The 22212-nt window shown below is 37.7% G+C and overlaps 1 protein-coding gene across 1 annotated transcript; it reads right to left on the reverse strand.

Moving 5' to 3' along the window:
• Positions 1–14625: 14625 nt before the first annotated feature.
• LOC110942770 (calphotin-like) lies at positions 14626–15942 on the reverse strand. Its single transcript, XM_022184535.1, has one exon. The coding sequence runs from the start codon at positions 15940–15942 to the stop codon at positions 14626–14628; it is 1317 nt and encodes a 438-aa protein (XP_022040227.1).
• Positions 15943–22212: the final 6270 nt, after the last annotated feature.

The following is a 22212-nucleotide window of genomic DNA, read 5'->3' on the forward strand; positions in this document are numbered from 1 at the left end:
TAACACAAGCTTTCAGTCCCAGAGTACGAAAACCGGAAATGGATACATAATTCAGTGCAACATAGCTCTCAACCTTCCAGAAGGTCAAAGCTTCTCTGAAGACACTGCTAAAGACCACATGGCACTGCTGGGTTCAGTTCTGTTATCCTATGAAGGTCTAGTTGCTGGTCGGATCGGAAATCCTATGCTCACCAAAGAGGATTACGACCAAATAGACGCCGAGGAAATGGAACTTATGGATATCAAATGGTGTCTTGCGAGTGTTCTTCGTCGGGCTGAGAAATTCAAAACCATTACCGGGAGAAATGACTTTCTTGATGCACATGTTTCTACTTTAGGTTTTGATAAATCTAAAGTTACTTGTTTTCGATGCAGGGAGAAGGGCCATTTCAAGCGGGAGTGCAAAGGAAGAGAAGCTAGCGGAGCACAGAATCCATTCGGGAAAGATGACTATTACCGCAAAGCTATCTATCAGCAAGTTGGTCAATCCCAGGAACCTCAGACAGCTCACGGAAGAAAAATTGAAGATTCCAAAAGAGCATGTGTTGTAGATTTCAGCTGGAGTGATTTCATATCATCTGAAGCCACAGCCGCACGCATTGTTGATCAAGATGATGAAAAACTTCCAGAAGGTTTTAGTTGGGATATGTTTGTTGATGAGAATGGAGATTATAAAGCTTTCATTGCCAAGATTGTCCGAGAGCCAGATTTGTTTGCTACTTGGATGAAATCGATTGGTGTGAATGTGCCAAGTGAGGATGAAAAGTCTGTATCATCTGCTGAAAATTCAGAAAGTACTGATGAACTTTCAGAAAGATCTGGAGAAATTTCAGACGGTTCAGATGAGAGTTTATCGAGTTCTGATGAGAGTGTACAGAATGAAATTGTTTCAGAAAAACCAGTTGTATTTGATAAAACACCATCGGATTCTGATGGATCAGATGGTGATTCTGATAAGTCTGTACATTTTGATCGTTCACCTGATACAAGCAGCAGTGATGATGAGGAAAAGAAGCATATAAAAATTGAAAAATCTCAATTGTCTCCTAATAGTTTTCATTTCTATTTTGCAGAAAAAATGGAGAAACTGAAGGAGGAACGAGCTGAAAAAGATAAACAATCTGAATCTGAAGATGAATTTCAGAATGTTGAAAATGTTGCTGAGAAGATTACTGAAAAGGTGATCGAAGTGGAAAAGGTGATCGAAGTCGAGAAAGTGGTAGAAGTTGTGAAAACAGTCGAAGTTGAAAAAATTGTTGAAGTCATCAAGCCTTGTGAGAAGTGTTTGGAAGCTTGCAAAGAATGTGCAGCAAAAGATGACATCATAGTTGAGTACGAGAAAAAGAAAGAGCAGTTATTGTTCAATCTCAACTATGTGAAGGAATCGTACGACGTATTGAACAAAACAGTAACTGGTCTACAAACAACAAACACTGAGAGAGAACAGGCGCTGACAATGATGAATGCAACTTTAATGTCGAAGCAAAAAGCGATAAACTTCTACATTGAAGAGAGTGCCAAATGGAAGCAGGAGTTGGAAACGGAAAAGATAGAGAATGAGAGAATTAGGAGGTTATTGTTAAGCTACACTACTTCTGATTATCTCATTGATCGTGTTTATCCAACTGTTGCAGGTTTAGAAGCTTTTCGAGATGAGAAGCAAAAGAAGAAGAATGAATGTGGTAAGAAAACGACTGTTAGCTATAACAAGTGTCCACCTCCAATTTGGGATGGGTATTCACCTAGGAAACCAAATGAGGAACAACTTGCAAAAGCGGTCAATATACAGCTTAAAACCGACACAACTGACGTTTTACCAGAAAACATTGATGTGACGTTTACCTCGTCCGATACTGATCATGAGTCTGAATTAATCAAAAAGGTGGTCGATCAGGTGTTGGACACTGATGAGGAGACAGAGTCAAAGTCTGAGTCTGGAGGGTCTATGTCGTCAGTCAACAGTCAAAATTCGTCGGTTAAACGGTCTTATAGTAAAGAATTTTTGTTATCAAAGGCAGATTTGGATGATGAAACATTCGAAGTTGTTTATACTTTGAATGGTTCTGACAAATTATATTACAACAAAGAGTTTCCAATTTTAAGTGTTAAAACGGATCTAATCAACAAAACTTTTAAACTAGTAGAGATTAATATTCCTGAATTAAAAGTTTTGAAAAGTTTTGAAAAACCTAAAAAATATACTTCTAGAGTTCAGCAACGTTTAAATAAGAAAAAGGGCAACAATTCTGGTTCTGGTTTTCAAAAGAAACCTAACCAAAATCGTAGCTACAAAAAGAAAGGTCTTGGTTTTATTCCACCAGAAAATCATAAAAATGATAAAAATTCTAAAACAAAAACTGAATTTGTGTCAGGTGGAAGTTCGGATGAAGAACAGAAGAAACCTTTCTGGAAACAGTCAAACCAGGAGTTTCTTGCTGAAAGAAAGAGAAATGGAGCTGAAGTGTTTTATCAAAGAGAGACTCGTACCTGTTACAGATGCAATGAAGTTGGTCACATTGCATGGAACTGTACACAGAATACCAAAGCAAAACAGGGAGTGTCTCAGAAGTTGAAAGAGAAAGTTGTTGATGTTGAACCACCGACTGAAAAACTTAGAATGTTTGAGAATTCAAAATTCGAGGTTGGTGAATGTTCACAAAAGAACAAGTATGAGAAGAAAGGAAAAGACAACCAGGTGTGGGTTGCGAAGAAAGATGATGTGATCATTGGCGATGAATCTGGTTCCACAAAGCCAGAAGAGCCACAGGTTGAGAAGAAAATTTTAGTAAATGATGAGGAATTTCCATCATTGAAGTTTGAGGAAGTAAAGAAGAAAGTGGGAAAAACTGAGATTTCGAATCAGTTCTACAAAGAAAAGAATGATTTTGATGTCGAAAAAACATTCAATGGGAATGTTAAAAAGATATTTGGAAAAATGTTGAGTGGAAGAGCAAAGGGGGTCAAAGATTTTTACGCTACGAAAAAGGCTACATACAACCCGACTGCTCAGGAGTTGAAATCCATCAAGTCTGAGAAGACTTGGATGGATGTTTGTTTTCCATGATAGTCTAAAGGACTACGCCGGAGATCCCAAGTTTATATCGTGGATCATGAATCGGCATCTTTCCAGTATTTGAGAAGTTTGAATGTTTGTGTTTAATGCTTAAATGTTTTTGTTTACAGGTTGAAGGACTACGCCGGAGCTTCCAGGTGGGTAATTGCGAAGCAGGAATCGGCATTTTGGTTGAAAAATGGTAATGTAGAGGTCACATTCCTACAAGTGGTAACCATTGTATCTACAAGTGGTAATCTTGATTCCACAAGTGGTAATTGTGGTTAAATTTTGAGATGTTTGGATACTTTGAAGTACATTTACAAGTGATACAGAAGGTTCTTAGAGGCAAATGGTAAATCAGGGACATTAATTTGTACTTGATTTACTATTCATGACAAAAGATAGACAAGATGATGAACCACATCCCCGTTTTTAAGATTGATAAACCTACAAGTGGTTGTTATCAACACAAATTCATTTTCCGGAAAAATCATTTTGATTAAAACAAACTTAAGTGTTTTGAAATCTAAATGAGAAAATGATTTGTGATAGGGGGAGTTCAGATTGTTTATGCCTAGTGAATGGCGATTTGATGTGATTCCGTGTCAGTTGTCAAGTTTCTGTATAGTTTGTTTTACTTTTTATGTTTCTAGTAGGTAAAAAATTTAGAAGTTTTCAAATTTTCTTTAAAATGTGTTTGCATTTTAGGGGGAGTAGGGAAATTTCAGAAAATCCAAAAACATTTGAAAATTTGAAAAAGCCAAAAACATGATAAAATTCAAAAATGAGTTTTGTTGCGAAAAAAGAGGAAATGATAGTACATCAGTGGACTATCACGGCACGCTAAAGAAATGAAAAGTTAAAAAGTGTTAAACGATCTTACTGCGGATGTGTCAGTAGATTTTCGCACATTTAGTAAATTGAAACGAGATATAAACCTAAATCAAACTTGCTTAATTCGTGGGTAACTATTCTTGAATATATGGGTAACCCCCGAAATCTTGTTTGAAAGGTCCCGTATTCTGAGATACTAGGTCTTTATACTCAGTGATATCTGGGGTATTATCCCGGGACTTCTGCTGTATGGAAGTACTGACCTAGTCCCCGGATAATACTTTCTGCTAAAGCTTTGAAACATAAGCTTCGCCCTCAGCATGCTGATGAAACAATAAAATTGATAGTCGCTGTTGTTGAAATGCAAAAAGATCCTCTAAAGGGGACCCACCAAAAGTCGAGCCGTCATCTCTCTGCTGAACGGAAGTTCTGACCTGAGCTCTCACGGTTTCGCATCTACCCTTTACAGATATCATCTGTGGTATACTCACCTGTAAGACTGAATATTTGGGATCTGGATACAGGAGTATATTCAAGTGGAGTGATACACAATTAAGTTTAAGTCTCTAAAACATTAATATCGTATCTCGAATCGATTGAAATTTGTGTTGAAAATTTAAGAGGACAAACATACTGACAATCTAGGTAAATTGTTTAAAGCTTAAAATGAAATCAAGCTTAACGGTGTTGTTGATCTGTCTCACAAACTGATATGATCCTCTTGCACGAACTCACAAAAATATTGTGTGTAAATAGTTTATTTCTGCATTTTATCTTCTCACCTTGAAAAAATCCAAAAAGATTTTGTGTGTGTTTTAGCATAATTTTGAAAAAGTCAAAAAGATTTTCGACAACTGATATTGGAAAACTGATTTTCAAAATTCCGAGTGCTAAACATGATGAACAGTATTTGAGAGGGAATGTTTGTGTAAATCTAACTGTTTTCGTTAAATCTAGCCTTCTTCAAGTGGTTTATCATAGTTTGTTTTGAGGGGGAGTAATATGTTAGTGCAGAGATGTGTGATATGTAATAAAATTAGAGAATTTATTTCTGGGTTAAGATTGTGCAGGTAGCCAGGTTTCGATCTCAGAAATTAAAGCTAAAGATTTTTGATAGAGCCAGGATATTTGATTCTAAAAGTCTGTGAAGATCAGATTCTGATTCTGAAGATCATGACAAACTGATGATGCTGATGAACTTAAGGAATCAAGAGATCTGATCAAGAGAATTAGAGTGTTTGAATACCAGACAACGATCCTGAAGATGTTACTGAAGAACAAAAGAATACCAGTAAATCGAGAGGGGGAGTCTGAAGATAGAGAGAGAGAGAAGCCCGAAGACTGATCAAGACTGAAGAACTGAAGACAGAATGGTGTGACTCGATAGTCGACTCCATCAACATCTGAGGGGGAGTCTGTTGGTGCACTACATCTGCTGATTCCGTCTTGTATCGAGTCATAGTCTTAGATTGTTAGATCTGGTCGCGTAATAAGAGAAATAGTGAGATTGTATAGTTTTAGGCTTACTGGATCGCTTATTTGGTTAGTAATGGGCTGAACCACTCGAACGGTAAATAGGCTGGTCCACTCGAGCGGCAAACTAGCTGGACCGCTCGAGCCTCAATCATCCTGGACCGCTTTTATGGACATGCCATATGAGAGGGCCAGAAATCCTATAAATACCGTAAGAGAGGTCCCCAAATGTAACTAGAGAAATTCCATGCCGAGGTGCTGCCGGTGTGAGATTCACGTGTAATTAGTGTCAAATCAATCAGAAAAGCATATTAAAGAGATTTCTAGCTGTTACTACATCAGGTACTTGTTTTCCGCACATGTATCTGATCGAATTCCTCTGATTGACTCGTTCGGGTCAGATTCCGATCCTACACTTTTGAACTGAACTAATCATTTGGCAACTAAATGTGTAACTTGGTTTTCGGTAAACAAAACTATGAACTCGCCAGCGTTATGCTGATACACTTTTTCTGCATGCTTGCAGGCCTATAGGTACATATCAATGGAACTTGCTATCTGGGATGCTGGAGTGGTCATGGGTCGAGTTACATGGATTCACGAGACAAGACTAAAGATTTTATACACTTGGGTTATAAATTCTTAACTATTGTATTATGCTTCCGCTGATTAAATAATAATGTAATGTTACGCTTCTTCTAATAAATGAAGGTTTTATTTGAAATATTGTTATGAGTTCAACGTGATTGGTGGCTAGATCCTGGTACGTCACATGCCTCGCGGGGGTTCCCGCATGTGGTATTTTGGGGGTGTGACAAAAAATGTTATATTTACACATGTGTAAAAATCTAATAAGAGTGATTTTGAGAGTAAATATAAATTAGTTGATGTTGTAAATTCTTTTTCTTATGTTTTATCTTAATTACAAGGGAATTGGCCTGTAATAATCCCACCTAAACCTTATTGGCTATTAATAATCCCACCTCAAAATATTCCCCCTACCAGTCCTACATTTCACCTATTTTTCCTACAATTGTCCCCTATTAAAAAAACTTAACGGAGTTAAGCTTTTTTCCACATCAGAAACAGATTTTTTAGGGCTTATGATTAGAACGACTATACGAGTTCATTAATGTAAAACTTTCCTCGAAACGGTGCTCCAAATGATGAAAATGGCACTTCAATTCGGGTGTTTAAATTTCCAATTAACCAAAATCAAGTCACTTGGAGCACCATTTCGAAGTAAGCTTTTAATCAATGGACTCGTATCATCGTTCTGATCACAAGCCCTAAAAATATGTTTGTAATTTGGAAAAAAAGCTTTACTCCGTTAAGTTTTTTTAACGGGGGACCATTGTAGGAAAATAGGTGAAAGGTGGGACTGGTGGGGGGAATATTCTGAGGTGGGATTATTAATGGCCAATAAGGTCTAGGTAGGATTATTTGTCACACCCTGGCTTTTGCGGAAGCATGGGTTTATTTGGTGTGACTTCTTAATACCATAGCACAATCATAACAATGCTATATGAAAATAAAACACATGATGATCATCCATTCATTGAATTTAAAGTTACCACAACATCATTGTTTAAAATGTCGACACATAAAAACAAGTTACAAACATGACATGAATTTTAAACGTGTTCACATGACCCAACAAAAGGTTTTAATAAAAACATGGTTTAAGACTTGTGACCCGTCCAGGCAAGGGTCACACCTCCTAAACCTGGATGACATCATTATTCCCTACGCAGCTTGCACGATTGCACACTTCGCCAGATCCATTAATTTCCTGAAATACATGTAATTTGAAAAATCAACAAAAGTTGAGCGAGTTCATGTAAAAGTGAGTAAGTATAAACCTTTCATGTATGAGTAAAAGTCCCTGGTATGTAGCAATAAGGAAAAAGAGATCACCAATGGGTTCCAAAGCCACTGGTATGTGTGAAAAGGTGCAGGAAAACTCAAACCTAGCAAAGTTGTTACCGGGCTTCGGCTGTAAGACACAGTCACCTCTATGGGCCGCCCCGGCCTCACGGGTGTGGGCTCGCTACACCAAAATAGATCTATCACTCTTGTGTCCCTCGGTCCTAACAACGAGGATTGATGGCCTTAAGCGTTGTACCCACCCCTCACATGATCTAGTAGTAAACCCTCCCTACGCTAACCATACCATGTAAATAAATGTTTGTAATAATTGTCGCATGTATTTCACCCCCGAAGTACAAAACTGAAAACAGTAAAGAGAAAAGGGGGACATGAACTCACAGAAGTGCGTATCCTGTAACGTCAATCCCAAACTTGATCAACTACGCGACGACCTACACGTACTAATGTCTATTAGACGAACAGGCCATGCCTTGGCTTAGGGTTTAGTGTTTTGAGTTGCGTTACTTTGATATTATACTTGTTAAAATAATAATAATTATTTTAACTTAACTTTTGAATTTAGGAAAAATAGTTAGGCAACTATTTCGTATCCACACTTCTCAAGTATTTTATATGTGTATTTCCTTCCCAAGGATGGGGGTATTTATACATGTACACTTGTAATTTCCGAAAAATATATTTTTAAGTCCCACTTAGAAAAATATATTTAAATTATTTGTCTAAATCATCTTAATTCAAAATATATATATTTTTCCCAAAAATATTATATTTTACTTCATAAATTTTCCAAAATAATATTTTACCAAAAATATACGTGTAAGAGTATCTTTCAGAAATATTACATAAGTTACGTTTTAACGTTTCGCATTGCAACAATACTTGTGTAACTTAAATATTTATTTCGTGAGAATTTTGGAATTATTTTGGAGTCCTAACTTCATGGTGTATAATAGTTATATTATTTTATCCTAAAAATAATATATCTAGTTCACAAAATAAACAAATAATCACACAAGAGTTTTAGTATAAAATATATATTCTAAATATATATTTATCAAATTTTATTTACGAAAATCAACCTCCGACACTTAGTATTTTTGTAATAAAAATCATGGCGAAATTTATTTTGAAAACCAAGTTAAAAATATATTTGTAACACTTGTTAGAAAAATATTTTCTAAGTGTTAGATTTTAGAAAAATTTCGCCAGAGTTCCCTTTGTAAATGGAGGCGTCCATGCTTACTAACATATCATTTTCTTTTGTAAAAATCATTCAATCAATCCTCAATCATCAACATACAACCTCTATTTACCAAACTTGTCATAAATAAGCATAACCATAAGCTCATGAACTTGAAAAATTTATAAAAACATGTAGTAACTTACTAGCACACTTAGTAAGTCTTGTTACCTTCCAAAATGTGATTGGTTCTTTAAAAACTATATTTTTAAAGAGTTTGAATATTTACAACTTCTTGTCATATTTTCTAAAAATATTTCTTTGTGAAATTTTCTTATTACACAAGTGTTTCTACACTTGTTTACTCACAAAAAATGTGATTAGTTTATGTAAGATCCAAGTTTTAACAAAACTTATACTTTTCACTTGGTTCTTTTGAAAAACCACTCATGGATCTTTAGATCGACAAGATTACAACCTACTTTGATCTTTATTTTTCAAGAAAACATTTATTTATTCAAGTTCATAGTTTATGTGTGAATGTTTCCATCATCCTACATATCTCTAACTTTCACATCTTGCTAGATCATGTTTTTAATCATGATCTAGCAAGTCCATATGATGATCCATATCATTTCTACTAATAAATAACATTCAACAAGCATCATAACACAAGAATAACATGATTTCATCATCATTTTAACACTACTTCATCACAAAGTTAGTTTATGTCAAGAGTTTGTTTATGGTTCTTTAGAGTTCTTAGCATTTTGATTTTTAAACATCATTAACCACTTAAACAACATGTAAAATGCAAGGATCTAAGTGCTTACCACTAGCACAAGGCTAGGGGAGTTCAAGAGTGTAAAAGTGGTGGATAAAAGAAAATGAAAGAGGTCCTTGAGCTTCCGAACACACCAAGCTTGCTTGTATGATCTCTAGCACCTTTGGATGTATGTGGATTGCATGAAATGAAACTTGAAGGTGGTGATGGTGGGTGTGGTGGTTTCGGCCGATCAAGAAGTAGAGAAGGGAGAGAGAGTTGCAAGTGAATTGTGATGGTGATGATAAGAATGATGGACTACAAGTCTTCTTTATAATCCTCTTAATCCTCCTTAACCTTTGGGTAACATGTTCTATTATCCACCAACAAGATCAAGTAAAATAATGAAAGAAATCAATGGGTGGGTCACCCATGGTGACCGTCCCAAGGGGGGTGTCTTGTTGGATTTCAATGTTTAGTTAGTGATTTAGTTAGGAAGTTAGGTGTTTAGTTAGTGCTTTTGGTGTGTTATGAAATACATAGTGTGTTAGGGTGTTCGGGAACCCTAACTAGCTTAGAAAAATAAAAACAATGTGTTTGGCAATATTTTTGTGTTCCGGGTAAAGTCCGGTTGTTCGGTTGGGTGTTGTCCGTTAAAGTGCTAAATTAATCCATAAGGTGTCTTTCATAATACTTTTAGTGACACATTTAATTCCCAACACTTTGGAATGTATCTAGGACCATTTTGTCAAGTTTTTGCACATTACTAGCATCATTAAATGCTGAATTTTGTTATTTAGTGCAGAATTCTGCATTTAAAGTGTGTTTTAGGCACTTCCCGGCACTATAACTATCACCTAGTGACGCAGTTTTATGGTCCTCACTTCCCTACACTCCCTACTTGTGTAGTACCCTGTCTCTGGCTCATACTGGCCTCAAAACATTGTCTGTCTAGGTGCTGGTATTGTCAGCATGTTTTCTGGGTTATCCGTTTAGTGTGCTAACTGTGCTTTGTGCATCAAGTTTGTCACTAATGTTTGTATGAAAAAAATGAAGTGACAGTATGAAATGTGATGCATATGTATGTATGTAACAGAAACCAGAAAGCAGTTTAATCACAGTTGTAATCAAGCACAGTCATTAAGCACAAATTAAATATTAATTAAGTGTACGGATACCTGTAATTGTGAGGGTTGTCACATCCTCCCCCCGTTGAGAAAATTTCGTCCCGAAATTTTAGGTTCTGCTTCTAGTTGCAGGGGTCTTGGGAAATAAATGGGGGTATTCTCCTTCATACGATCCTCAAGTTCCCACGTGAATTCTGGCCCGTGTCTTGCATTCCATCGAACTTTGACGAACTTGACACTACTCCTGCGTGTTTTGTTAATCTTCCAATCAGTAACCTCAACTGGCTCTTCAACAAAGTGGAGCGTGTCGTCGATGTGAACTTCGTCAGCAGGAATGACAACGGTCTCTTGAGTTGGACTCTTTTTTCAGGTTTGATACATGGAATGTATCATGAACACCATTAAGTTTAGCAGGTAAGTCCAATTTGTATGCTACAAGCCCAATCCTTTGCAGGATCCTGAATGGGCCAATGTAACGTGGATTCAACTTTCCACACTTTCCAAAGCGTGCCACACCCTTCCAGGGTGAAACCTTCAATAAAACCATATCTCCTACCTCAAATTCCAGAGGTTTCCTTCTTCGGTCCGCATAACACTTTTGTCGATCGCGGGCCGCCTTGATGCGCTCTCGGATCTGTGCAAATATGTGTTGTAAGCTCTTGTGATCAGTGTAGATGGTGCATCGCATACCATACAAATAATGTCGCCAGATCTTCAATGCAAATACCACCGCGCCTAATTCCAAGTCGTGCGTGGTATAATTTTTCTCGTGGATCTTCAACTGGCGAGAAGCATATGCTATAACTTTCTATCGCTGCATCAACACGCAACCCAAACCTTGACGTAAGGCGTCACAATATACCACGAAATCGTCCGTTCCTTCGGGTAGCGATAAGATTGGTGCATTACAAAGCTTGTTCTTCAACAACTGAAACGCTTCTTCTTGTTTGTCTCCCCAATCAAACTTTTTGTCTTTCTGCGTGAGGAAGTCAAAGGTTGAGCGATTTTTGAGAAATCCTCGATGAACCTTCGATAATAACCAGCCAAACCTAAGAATTGTCGAATCTCGGTTGGCGTTTTTGGAGTCTCCCAGTTCTTGATCGCTTCGATCTTTGTGGGATCCACATGGATTCCGTTTCCATTAACCACATGTCCAAGAAATTGGACTTCGCGTAACAAGAACTCGCACTTCGAGAACTTGGCATACAACTTTTCCTTTTTAAGTAGCTCCAAAATGGCTCTTAAATGATGTTCGTGCTCATCCTTCGTCTTCGAGTAGATCAAAATGTCATCGATGAACACAATCACAAACTTGTCGAGGTACGGCTTACAAACTATGTTCATCAAATACATAAAAATGGCTGGCGCGTTTGTCAACCCAAACGGCATAACCAGGAACTCGTAATGTCCATATCGAGTTCTAAAAGCAGTCTTGGGAATACTTTCCTCTTGTATTCTTAACTGATGATAACCTGATCGTAAATCGATCTTTGAGTAGAAACTTGAACCTTGCAGCTGATCAAATAGGTCATCAATTCTCGGCAGAGGATATCTATTCTTAATTGTCAACCTGTTCAGTTCTCGGTAGTCGATATACATGCGAAAGCTACCATCCTTCTTCTTAACAAACAAAACCGGAGCTCCCCAAGGGGAGAAGCTTGGTCTGATAAATCCTTTGTCTAACAGCTCCTGAAGTTGCGTCGACAACTCCTGCATCTCTGAAGGCGCAAGTCGGTAGGGTGCCTTAGCCACAGGCGCGGCGCCTGGAACTAAGTCAATGTGGAACTCGACTTGTCTTTGCAGTGGTAATCCTAGCGAGTCTTCTGGAAAGACTTCAGGATATTCCTTTACGACTGGAATGTCTTCGATCTTCGGCTCAGCAGCTTCTTTATCCATGATGTGTGCCAAGAAGGCAACACATCCCTTCTGTAAACACTTTCTAGCTTTCAGACAGCTAATGATTCTCAGAGGCGTATCGCGCTTTTCTCCATGGACTACGATCGTCTCTCCATCTTCTATTGGGATGCGGATGGTCTTCTCGTGACAAACAATCTCGGCTTTGTTGCTTGACAACCAGTCCATCCCTACTACCACGTCGAAACTTCCCAACTCGACTGGTAGTAGATCCAAAGTGAACTCGCGTTCTCCCAGCTCAATTACACATCCTCGAACGACTTCATTCGCTTCAACTAGCTTTCCATTAGCCAGTTCAATTGAGTACAGAATATCTAATTTACTAGCAGTTAACCCAAGCATCTTCTTAAATTCTAACGATACGAAACTATAGTCGGCACCAGTATCAAACAGAACAAATGCAAAACGTTGGTTTATAGGGAACGTACCAGTGACAACGTTTGGATCCTGGCGCGCTTCCCTTGCGCCTATGTTGAACACTCTCCCACGGGCTTGATTCAGTTTTGGGCATTCCCTCTTAAAGTGCCCAACATCTCCACAATTAAAACACCCCGGTCCTCGACCATTTCCATTCCCATTTCCACCTTGAGTGTTGTTTTGGTTGCGATTTCCACTCCCAGCTTGGCTCGCGACATTCCCTCGGTTTCCATTTCCGCCATTTCCTCCTTGTTGGCGGTTTCCATTACCATTCCCATAACCTCGATTACCACCACGCCCAGCACCAGTTCCGGCCCAACACGTATCCTTCGTGTGGCCGTTCTTTCCACATGACTCGCATTTCCTCAATCTGCATTGGCCAGAATGATGGCGCTGGCACGTATCACACTTGGGCAGAGTGCCCATGTAACCCTTTCCTTTGTGTTTGACACCTGTTGTGGCTCTGGCCGGTGTGTTTGACTCACCCTTCTTGCTCACATTACTGGTACCTTGCTTGAAGTTGGAAAATTTTCGTTTGTTTTCACCAGACGACTCCACATGAGTCTCCTTCTTCTTCGGTTCAGTAACTGAAAACTTGTTCAATTTAATAGCTTCCTCAGTAAGTGCCACACTGAGATCGATGGCTTCTGTGATCGTTGTAGGCTTGGACGTGGTAACCATGCTCATGATCTGGGGTGCCAATCCCCAGATGAAGCGCTCAACACGTTTAAACTCGGGCGTGACCATGTACGGCACCACATGGGACAAATCATGAAACCTTTGAACATATTCTGCAATTTTAGAACCCTCCATTCTCAGGTGCCAGAACTCAGTTTCTAGCTTCTGTATTTCAGCACGCTAACAATACTTCCTCCTCATGAGCTCCTTCAGCTCATTCCATGTTAACGCATAAGCTGCCGCTTCTCCTAAAGTTTGCACTTGCAGATTCCACCACGATAGGGCACCATCTAGAAACAGTCCTGAGATGTAGGTCACTTGTTGCTCAGGAGCACACTTGCTCATCCTTAGGACAGAATCTGTCTTTTCAGCCCACCTGACAAACGCAACAGCACCTCCAGTGCCGTCGAAATTTACGGGCTTACAGTCGAGGAATTGCTTGTAGGTGCACCCTGCACATACGTTAGAATTTACAAATGGTATTAGCGGACGCGCTAGAAATATCCAAATGTATCGTAATATATCTCAAGCGACTTAACATTACCATTGGGTGGATTGTTATTGCCGTTGTTGTTCGAGATATTTCCGCTTGTTTCTGCATGGGAGGCTGCATACTGGGCTATAGCCGCGGCGATTATCCCTTGGAGTTCCGCCTCAGTAGTGGGCATGTGCGGGTCGCGTCGTGGAGGCATCTTGTAAAAGATGATCATGTGGGTCAGGCCATAGTAAGTATAATAAATATGCATGTATAGTAACATCCATCCAGCACATAACATCTCATGTTATAAATTAAAACATATAACTCAACTAAGCATGTAGTGAGAACGTTACCATTGAGCTTCATTAATCACGATTACAATATTGTTTTACATGTTTAATAGTACATCATACATCCAATGATATCATAGGGTCACATCACCCTCAAAATACAAGTCAAACTACACATATCATATACAAAAAAGTGTGATCTCTCAAAAGTCTTCATGTGCTGGCTCAATCGCGATTTTCTCACCAAAATGATCTACCTGCATCAAACCAAAAATACCTATGCTGATGGCGGAGGAGGAGGAGGAAAATGAGAGAAAAGCAAGCGACGCATGTGCATCCAATCCTCCTCTAAGGCACGACAGACGCGCAGCAAATATGCAATCTGCTGCTCAGATGTCAAGAAATGAACATCTGAATCGGGGGAAAGCGGACGGGGAGTGTGTGGTGCTGCAAAGGGGGTCTGACAGCGACAAGGCGGACGTGAAGCTCTCTCTAACTCCTGAATACAACGGCTCAGTATGTCCTGCTATAGCTGCAACGACGCAAGTATATCCTCCGTAGTGTACCCCACATGAAATGGGTGGTACGGGTCAGATAATGGCATAACAGGGGGAGTAGTCCACAAAAACGGCTCGCCTGATGGTGCAACAGGTGGTGCAGTATGAGGAAACTGGGACATGAATGGAAATGATGAAGGTACAGGTGGAACAGAAACAGGCGGCTGCCTCGATGAACCATCTCCTGGACGAGGTGGCGGTATGTCCTGGAGGAATGTGACGGGAAGATCAGTGCGATGGACGTCAGTGGTGTGTGGGGGAAACAATGGAATCTCAGTGGGTGCAGAAACATGTGCTACGGGAGGAGTGACGGGTAGCACAAACGGTGGGTAGTTGTCATCATCCTCGATCCACCCGTTACGGGTGTCAGCATAACAAGGATCTATGTGAGCGGCGAAAGGTGCACGGTCAACCAATGCCGGCACGGGATCAGGTAAAGGTGCGTCAACAACAGGATCATCCACCACTGGTGGAGCAACAACGGGAAGGTCAGCAATGGGTGGTGCAAGAGCTGGTGCATCATCAAGAACAGGGTCGTGCTCTGGTGCAGGATCAGGAGCAACAACAGGCTCTGGGGCCATGACAGGCTCAGGGTCAACAAGGTCCATATCAAAATCGGTAGGAATGTCAAACAACGGATCAATAGGAGCCACGGGCGCCTCTAAGGGCTGGTCCATATGAATAAACTCGATCTCATGATCAGGATCGAAGTCAGGAGGAAAAACTGGATCAAAATCATCATCGATCTCGTGGTCAAACTCAAACTCGTGTGACGGACCAGGTGCAGCTGACATCGCCACGTCAGGGTCAGCGTCAGGAGAGTGATGCTGCACAACTTGGTCGTGCAAAGAAACGGATGCCACAGACTCCAATGAGTCTGGAACAGGTGAATCAAGAGGAACCTCCTCTACAGGGGCCTCAGCAATAGGAAGGACAGCATCAGCATCAATCGGGGCCCCGCCCTCATAGTCGTCCTCAGGGGGACCCTCCTCGAACAGATCAATGTTGTCATCAGATACGACATCAAGTGGCACATCCGCCACGGGGAAAGCAGCAAGCGGAACGGGAGCAGGGATCACCGCAAGAGGTAGATCCCCAACAGGAATGCCATCAGCAGGCTGTACCTCAACTCCGATGTCTGGCAGAGTGAAAGGCTGAAAATCATCGTCATCTGTACTCGTGGTATATGATGTGTATACGTCTCCCTCTGATGGTATCTCATCATCTGACACAACAGCCATGGGATCCACTGTGTCTGGTACTCCTGTGTCGGAAGAAGAAACCATGGTGTCTGTAACACAACCACACACATGCACACATATCAACATGAAATCAGATAAACATGTAAGTCACAATGATGCAAACAAGTAATCCTCCTAGTCTCCCCAGACTACACTCCCAGCCTCTCAGACTGAACTTCCTAGCCTCTCAGACTAACTCCCTGGTCTCTAAGACCAACCTCCCAGTCTCTAAGACTAAACCTCCCCAATCTCTAAGATTGAACCCTTCAGTCTCTAAGACTGAACCTCCCCAGCCTCTAAGGTTGAACCTCCCCAGCCTCTAAGGCTGAACTCCCTCAGTCTCTAAGACTGAACCATGAATTTTGAAAAAAAAAAGTGTATTTGTGCCTTTTTGTTTGTAAAAGTATTTTGTACCCTGGATCTGGACGTTTAGTGTATGCAATGTAAAAAATGTTTTTGTGAGAGCCCTAGTGATCATAGTCTAGACTCGAGAAAGAATCCTAGTTCGCTATGATCGAGACTCTGATACCAAGCTGTCACACCCTGGCTTTTGCATAAGCGTGGGTTTATTTGGTGTGACTTCTTAATACCATAGCACAATCATAACAATGCTATATGAAAATAAAACACATGATGATTATCCATTCATTGAATTTAAAGTTACCACAACATCATTGTTTAAAATGTCGACACATAAAAACAAGTTACAAACATGACATGAATTTTAAACGTGTTCACATGACCCAACAAAAGGTTTTAATAAAAACACGGTTTAAGACTTGTGACCCGTCCAGGCAAGGGTCACACCTCCTAAACCTGGATGACATCATTATTCCCTACGCAGCTTGACACGATTGCACACTTTGCCAGATCCGTTAATTTCCTGAAATACATGTAATTTGAAAAATCAACAAAAGTTGAGTGAGTTCATGTAAAAGTGAGTAAGTATAAACCTTTCATGTATGAATAAAAGTCCCTGGTATGTAGCAATAAGGAAAAAGAGATCACCAATGGGTTGCAAAGCCACTGGTATGTGTGAAAAGGTGTAGGAAGACTCAAACCTAGCAAATTTGTTACCGGGCTTCGGCTGTAAGACACATTGACCTCTATGGGCCGCCCCGGCCTCACGGGTGTGGGCTCGCTACACCCAAATAGATCTATCACTCTTGTGTCCCTCGGTCCTAACAACGAGGATTGATGGCCTTAAGCGTTGTACCCACCCCTCACATGATCTAGTAGTAAACCCTCCCTACGCTAACCATACCATGTAAATAAATGTTTGTAATAATTGTCGCATGTATTTCACCCCCGAAGTATAAAACTGAAAACAGTAAAGAGAAAAGAGGGACATGAACTCACAGAAGTGTGTATCCTGTAACGTCAATCCCAAACTTGATCAGCTACGCGACGACCTACACGTACTAATGTCTATTAGACGAACGGGTCGTGCCTTGGCTTAGGGTTTAGTGTTTTGAGTTGCATTACTTTGATATTATACGTGTTAAAATAATAATAATTATTTTAACTTAACTTTTGTATTTAGGAAAAATAGTTAGGCAACTATTCCGTATCCACACTTCTTAAGTATTTTATATGTGTATTTCCTTCCCAAGGATGGGGGTATTTATACATGTACACTTGTAATTTCTGAAAAATATATTTTTAAGTCCCACTTAGAAAAATATATATAAATTATTTGTCTAAATCATCTTAATTCAAAATATATATATTTTTCCCAAAAATATTATATTTTACTTCATTAGTTTTCCAAAATAATATTTTACCAAAAATATACGTGTAAGAGTATCTTTCAGAAATATTACATAAGTTACGTTTTAACGTTTCGCATTGCAACAATACTTGTGTAACTTAAATATTTATTTCGTGAGAATTTTGGTATTATTTTGGAGTCGTAACTTCATGGTGTATAATAGTTATATTATTTTATCCAAAAAATAATATATCTAGTTCACAAAATAAACAAATAAACACACAAGAGTTTTAGTAAAAAAAATATATATTCTAAATATATATTTATCAAATTTTATTCACGAAAATCAACCTCCGGCACTTAGTATTTTTGTAATAAAAATTATGGCGAAGTTTATTTTGAAAACCAAGTTAAAAATATATTTGTAACACTTGTTAGAAAAATATTTTCTAAGTGTTAGATTTTAGAAAATTTCGCCAGAGTTCCCTTTGTAAATGGAGGCGTCCATGCTTACCAGCATATCATTTTCTTTTGTAAAAATCATTCAATCAATCCTCAATCATCAACATACAACCTCTATTTACCAAACTTGTCATAAATAAGCATAACCATAAGCTCATGAACTTGAAAAATTTATAAAAACATGTAGTAACTTACTAGCACACTTAGTAAATCTTGTTACCTTCCAAAATGTGATTGGTTCTTTAAAAACTTTATTTTTAAAGAGTTTGAATATTTACAACTTCTTGTCATATTTTCTAAAAATATTTCTTTGTGAAATTTTCTTATTACACAAGTGTTTCTACACTTTTACTCACCATAAATGTGATTAGTTTATGTAAGATCTAAGTTTTAACAAAACTCATACTTTTCACTTGGTTCTTTCGAAAAACCACTCATGGATCTTTAGATCGACAAGATTACAACCTACTTTGATCTTTATTTTTCAAGAAAACATTTATTTATTCAAGTTCATAGTTTATGTGTGGATGTTTCCATCATCCAACACATCTCTAACTTTCACATCTTGCTAGATCATGTTTTTAATCATGATCTAGCAAGTCCATATGATGATCCATATCATTTCTACTAATAAATAACATTCAACAAGCATCATAACACAAGAATAACATGATTTCATCATCATTTTAACACTACTTCATCACAAAGTTAGTTTATGTCAAGACTTTGTTTATGGTTCTTTAGAGTTCTTATCATTTTGATCTTTAAACATCATTAACCACTTAAACAACATGTAAAATGCAAGGATCTAAGTGCTTACCACTAGCACAAGGCTAGGGGAGTTCAAGAGTGTAAAAGTGGTGGATAAAAGATAATGAAAGAGGTCCTTGAGCTTCCGAACACACCAAGCTTGCTTGTATGATCTCTAGCACCTTTGGATGTATGTGGATTGCATGAAATGAAACTTAAAGGTGGTGATGGTGGGTGTGGTGGTTTCGGCCGATCAAGAAGAAGAGAAGGGAGAGAGAGTTGCAAGTGAATTGTGATGGTGATGATAAGAATGATGGACTACAAGTCTTCTTTATAATCCTCTTAATCCTCCTTAACCTTTGGGTAACATGTTCTATTATCCACCAACAAGATCAATTAAAATAATGAAAGAAATCAATGGGTGGGTCACCCATGGTGACCGTCCCAAGGGGGGGGGTGTCTTGTTGGATTTCAATGTTTAGTTAGTGATTTAGTTAGGAAGTTAAGTGTTTAGTTAGTGGTTTTGGTGTGTTATGAAATACATAGTGTGTTAGGGTGTTCGGGAACCCTAACTAGCTTAGAAAAATAAAAACAATGTGTTTGGCAATATTTTTGTGTTCCGGATAAAGTCCGGTTGTTCGGTTGGGTGTTGTCCGTTAAAGTGCTAAATTAATCCATAAGGTGTCTTTCATAATACTTTTAGTGACACATTTAATTCCCAACACTTTGGAAAGTATCTAGGACCATTTTGTCAAGTTTTTGCACATTACTAGCATCATTAAATGCTGAATTTTGTTATTTAGTGCAGAATTCTGCATTTACAGTGTGTTTTAGGCACTTCCCGGCACTATAACTATCACCTAGTGACACAGTTTTATGGTCCTCACTTCCCTACACTCCCTACTTGTGTAGTACCCTGTCTCTGGCTCATACTGGCCTCAAAACATTGTATGTCTAGGTGCTGGTATTGTCAGCATGAGCATGTTTTCTGGGTTATCCATTTAGTGTGCTAACTGTGCTTTGTGCATTAAGTTTGTCACTAATGTTTGTATGAAATAAATGAAGTGACAGTATGAAATGTGATGCATATGTATGTATGTAACAGAAAACAGAAAGCAGTTTAATCACAGTTGTAATCAAGCACAGTCATTAAGCACAAATTAAATATTAATTAAGTGTATGGATACCTGTAATTGTAAGGGTTGTCACATTATTACAGGCCAATTCCCCTAATTACAATGATGTTGGTATTAAAAAATGGTTTTGTTTGTTTTTTCATTCGTTCTCACGCTTATCGCAATATTTTGTGTTCTCAAGATAACCCCCCCCCCCCTTGAGAACGCTAAATTGCGAGAACCGTGAGAACGAATGAAAAAAACATACAAACCCATTTTTTTAGTTCAAACCTCACTGTAATTAAGATAAAACATCAAAAGAGTATTTATAACATCAAATAATTCATTTCTTCTCTCAAAATCACTCTTATTAGATTTTTTACACATGTGTAAATATAACAAATTTACACATGTGTATATGGCAAACTTACACATGTGTAAATTTTCTTTATTTACGAATTCACGTAAATTTTGACGTGTAAATTCAATTTCTAACAATTTATTCAAATAATAATGATATGTGTAAAAAAATTGTTGAATTTGAATTGTTTTGACCAAGTTCTCGTGCTTTTTTCATTTATATATATATATATATATATATATATATGGAGATGGGTCATTAGAAAACTTTTAAATGAGAAAAAAAACTAACTAAAAAAAAGCCTAAAAACACACACAAAAAAAAATTCAAATATTTTTCTTAAATGTCGCGATTTTAATTTATAAAAAATTAAAAGAAAAATAAATAAGTACTACACATGTGTATTAATACGAAAAAACCTTCTAACCCACCCTACACCGCCACACCCCGAAAACCTAAACCCCCCCACCCTCAAAAACCTAAAGCCCACCCCCCCCCCCCCCACACACCAAAAGAACCTAACCCTGAACCCTTCAAAAACCTAACCCTGAAAGCAAAACTGAACCCAAAACATAAACCCTAAGGCTAAATTGTATGTGCTACATATACATATAATGCACATGTGTAGTAAAAAAGTTTTGAAAAAAATGTTTTTTAAAATATAATAGATAGAGAATATTAATAAAGAAAGTTTGAAAAAAAATAAAATTTGGTGTGTTTTTTAGATTTTTTTGGTAGTTTTATAGTTTTCTCATTTATGTCTAGTTTTCTTATGATCCTCCCACTACATATATATATATATATATATATATATATATATATATATATATATATATATATATATATCCCGCGATCTTGAGGGGAAGGTTCATTTGAGAAGAAATTTAATGTGAGAAGAAAAAGAACAAAGGGCATATTAGTAAATTGCTATTTCATTTATAACTCATATCATTAAATTTTCTATCTTTAATTAATTAGTCAAATCATTATTAATTATCCTACATATAATCTACAAAACCTACACATATCAAAATTTTCTTACATATAACCTACACATTATAGAATTTTATCCTACACAGTCGAAATTTATCTTACAAACCTCGAAATATATCCTACACAACTCGTAATTTATCCTACACAACTAGTAATTTATTCTACACTTTAAATTAAGTTGTTTTTTAATTTGGAAAAACAATATATTTTTAAAAGGAGTTACAAATTTAATTTAGCTAGTTATTAAAGGAGAAGAATACAAATTAATGATTTATGTAAGTTTACCAATATACCCTTATATTAAAATTAAATACAAATATTAAATGAAGTAAAAATGAAGCATTCTTATTGGTTGAAACTTCTTCTTTTTTCTTCTTACAAAAAAATTCTTCTCATTTGAACCCTCCTTGATCCTATATAGGGTTGGATAAAATAAAAACTTATACGAGTTGTGTGAATTAGAGAACTCGGCCTTAAGAAAGGTTTGTTCAAATTTTTTTTACCAAAAATCATAAAAAAATCAACTTTTCCAAAATATAGTTTTTTTTTTTAATTTACAGCAGCCGTAAATGATGTAAAAAGCTTATGTCATCAGCTTTTAACAGCACTTGTAAGAGGATGAAAAAACACCACTTCGATTTTTTACGACCGTCTTTGTAACATTTAATCTAACAGTGTGAAAAAAATGGGGGCAAAACTCGCACCAAAAGGCCGAGTTCTCTAAGTTCTCATAACTTGTAGAAGTTTTCCTTTGATCATGATCCTATATATATATATATATATATATATATATATATATATACGGTTAGGTTAACGTACAAATGCCCTTATCCTACATTACGTACGCGATCATCTCAGCCATCAGATCTTCATCCCACATTGAAATCGCATGTTGTTTTTTTGTAACAATTTCGCATGTTGAT

Source organism: Helianthus annuus, chromosome 11 (genome assembly GCF_002127325.2).
Source record: "Helianthus annuus cultivar XRQ/B chromosome 11, HanXRQr2.0-SUNRISE, whole genome shotgun sequence".
Taxonomy (NCBI): Eukaryota; Viridiplantae; Streptophyta; class Magnoliopsida; order Asterales; family Asteraceae; genus Helianthus; species Helianthus annuus.

Excerpts from the sequence above, each read along its gene's own strand:
- LOC110942770 (XM_022184535.1), bottom strand. The coding sequence starts at position 15,942 with ATGGTTTCTTCTTCCGACACAGGAGTACCAGACACAGTGGATCCCATG.